The sequence below is a fragment of the Populus euphratica genome, unplaced genomic scaffold (assembly GCF_000495115.2).
Source record: "Populus euphratica unplaced genomic scaffold, PopEup_1.0 scaffold7.1, whole genome shotgun sequence".
Classification (NCBI taxonomy): Eukaryota; Viridiplantae; Streptophyta; class Magnoliopsida; order Malpighiales; family Salicaceae; genus Populus; species Populus euphratica.
Genome location: NW_011499871.1, coordinates 319,519 through 321,548, shown reverse-complemented (window position 1 = coordinate 321,548; position 2,030 = coordinate 319,519). Strand labels below are relative to the sequence as shown.

The 2,030-nt window shown below is 38.2% G+C and overlaps 1 protein-coding gene across 1 annotated transcript; it reads right to left on the bottom strand.

Annotated features, from left to right (window-relative positions):
- Positions 1-401: 401 nt before the first annotated feature.
- On the bottom strand, positions 402-1,710 carry LOC105127222 (ethylene-responsive transcription factor 2-like). Its single transcript, XM_011028430.1, has one exon. It carries the CDS (start codon positions 1,371-1,373, stop codon positions 585-587), a length of 789 nt encoding a protein of 262 aa, XP_011026732.1. The 5' UTR covers positions 1,374-1,710; the 3' UTR covers positions 402-584.
- Positions 1,711-2,030: the final 320 nt, after the last annotated feature.

The window sequence follows — 2,030 nt, the reverse complement described above, 5'->3', positions numbered from 1 at the left end:
CACTCACTTTAGAGAAGTGAGGATTGGACTTTTAAGGCTAAGTCCTCATCCCAAATAAATTTTTTAGAAAACCCATTTTAAATTTAGACAAAAAATTAGAACGGTCCAATAAATATATCATTACATGTTTAGAATGTAGAAACAACTTACTTTATACAAAATACTTTATAAAAATACATTTTCCCTTTACTCCTTATTTAAGAATTAAAATTCCTAGTTATCATAAAATAAAATAATAACTTGTTATATATTATTTAATTTTCTAAATTTTCATAATTTCAGTGCAATGCCAGATACGACGACAATACATAATGCATATCCCTTACATATCTCTTTTAATTCGGAACCGTTCAATACATATTTCTTTTAATTAGTAGCCGTTCAAACATTCATACATGTAGTAAGTCACTTGCAACCGTGTATTTGATTTTATTTATGTTAGGAAAATAATTATTTGTGGTAATGTTTTCAACTATTTCACTTGTGTACTTGCATCTACATCAAAAATACAAAAAACCATTCCATTAAGGGAGAAAAGAAAACTCACGTATTCACATTCAGTACATTAACCATTCCTATTTCCTCTAGCTAGCCAATAATTGCTCGCCAACTGGCATTAACCCCTTATGGTGTCCAACCTGAAAAACATTATAGCCCACCCCCCTCTCCAACTCAGCTCCCTCATCCACCAACATGTTCCTCATCTTAGCCGAGCCAGTATCCCCAGCCGTCAGACCTGTATCTGGCTGTCGACGCTTGGCAGTGATCCTAACCGGATCCGGCTCATTAGACCCAATCTTATGTGGAAAATTAAGGAGAGCCTTTGAGCCACGCATTCTATAAGCCGCTCTATCATAAGCCAAAGCCGCTTCCTTTGCCGTCTCGTAAGTCCCAAGCCACACTCTCGCGCCATTCTTAGCTGGGTCCCTTGTCTCAGCCGCAAACTTCCCCCACGGCCTCTGCCTCACTCCTCTATAATGTCTTCCCTTAGTCACGACCTTCTTAGTAACAACAGCTTCCATATTCAAGCTAGATTCTTGAACCAATTTAATGGGCTCGGCTTCCAGATCCAGCTCATCTTTCGGCTCAGCTTTAACAACATTAGTTGTTATTGTTGTTGTCGTGGTGGTGGTGGTGGTGGTGGAGGAAGAAGTAGTAGTAGTTGAAGTGCTCAAGTCTAACGGAGACCATCCACAACAAACAGCATCTCTGAGGAAATTGTAAATGACCATATCTTCAGAATCATCAACCCTTAATGGCAAGTCACCCCATGTCTCGTTTAAGCAAGAAATAAGAGAATTAAAGCTTGTACTTCTATGTTGATGATGATGAGACAGAGCACTAAACTCACACAATGAGCTAATCTCGTTCATTTTTCTTCTTCCTCCTCTCTCTCTCTCTCTCTCGGAGTGACTAAATCAAGGTAGAAGGTATATATGTTTTGCTGGGTTAGTATTTGGAATATAGAAATCGCAAATTTTCTCTATTCTGGTGGGATAAGAAGAGAAAAATGAAAGAATGACAGAATCCAGTTGAAAGAATGACAGGACCCGGTAGAGCTAAAGTTGGGGGTGTTGTGTGTGTGTCTCTCTCTCTGTCTGTCCATATATATGCATATAGACGTATCATAGTTGGGGATAGAAAGGGAAAGACACGCTGGACGGAGAAGTAGGTGATGATATTTTTAACATTTATATTTAAATATTTTTTATTGCTAGTGCCAATGTGACAATTCCCTTTTTCTTAGTTTTGTGTTTTTTATGAAATTTCAATGCACAAGTGGGCAAATTGAGATGGGTTGTTGTCCCATAGTTGATAATGTGGGGGTGTGATTTCACCAGCTTATGTCATCCATTCGCCACTACCCATGAGCTGAGGGAGAGCATCTTGCAAAATAATATCTGTGGGTGACGTGGAGGTGGTAGTGTCCATATAAAGAAATGAGCTTCACAGGGAAGAACAGAGAAATTGCTGAAGAAAAAGCAAGACTTAAGAATTATAATACCAAGATTTAAAATAATTTAGTTTTG

What these genes read in the sequence shown, in the direction of transcription:
- LOC105127222 (XM_011028430.1), bottom strand. Translation starts at nt 1,373, where the DNA reads ATGAACGAGATTAGCTCATTGTGTGAGTTTAGTGCTCTGTCTCATCAT.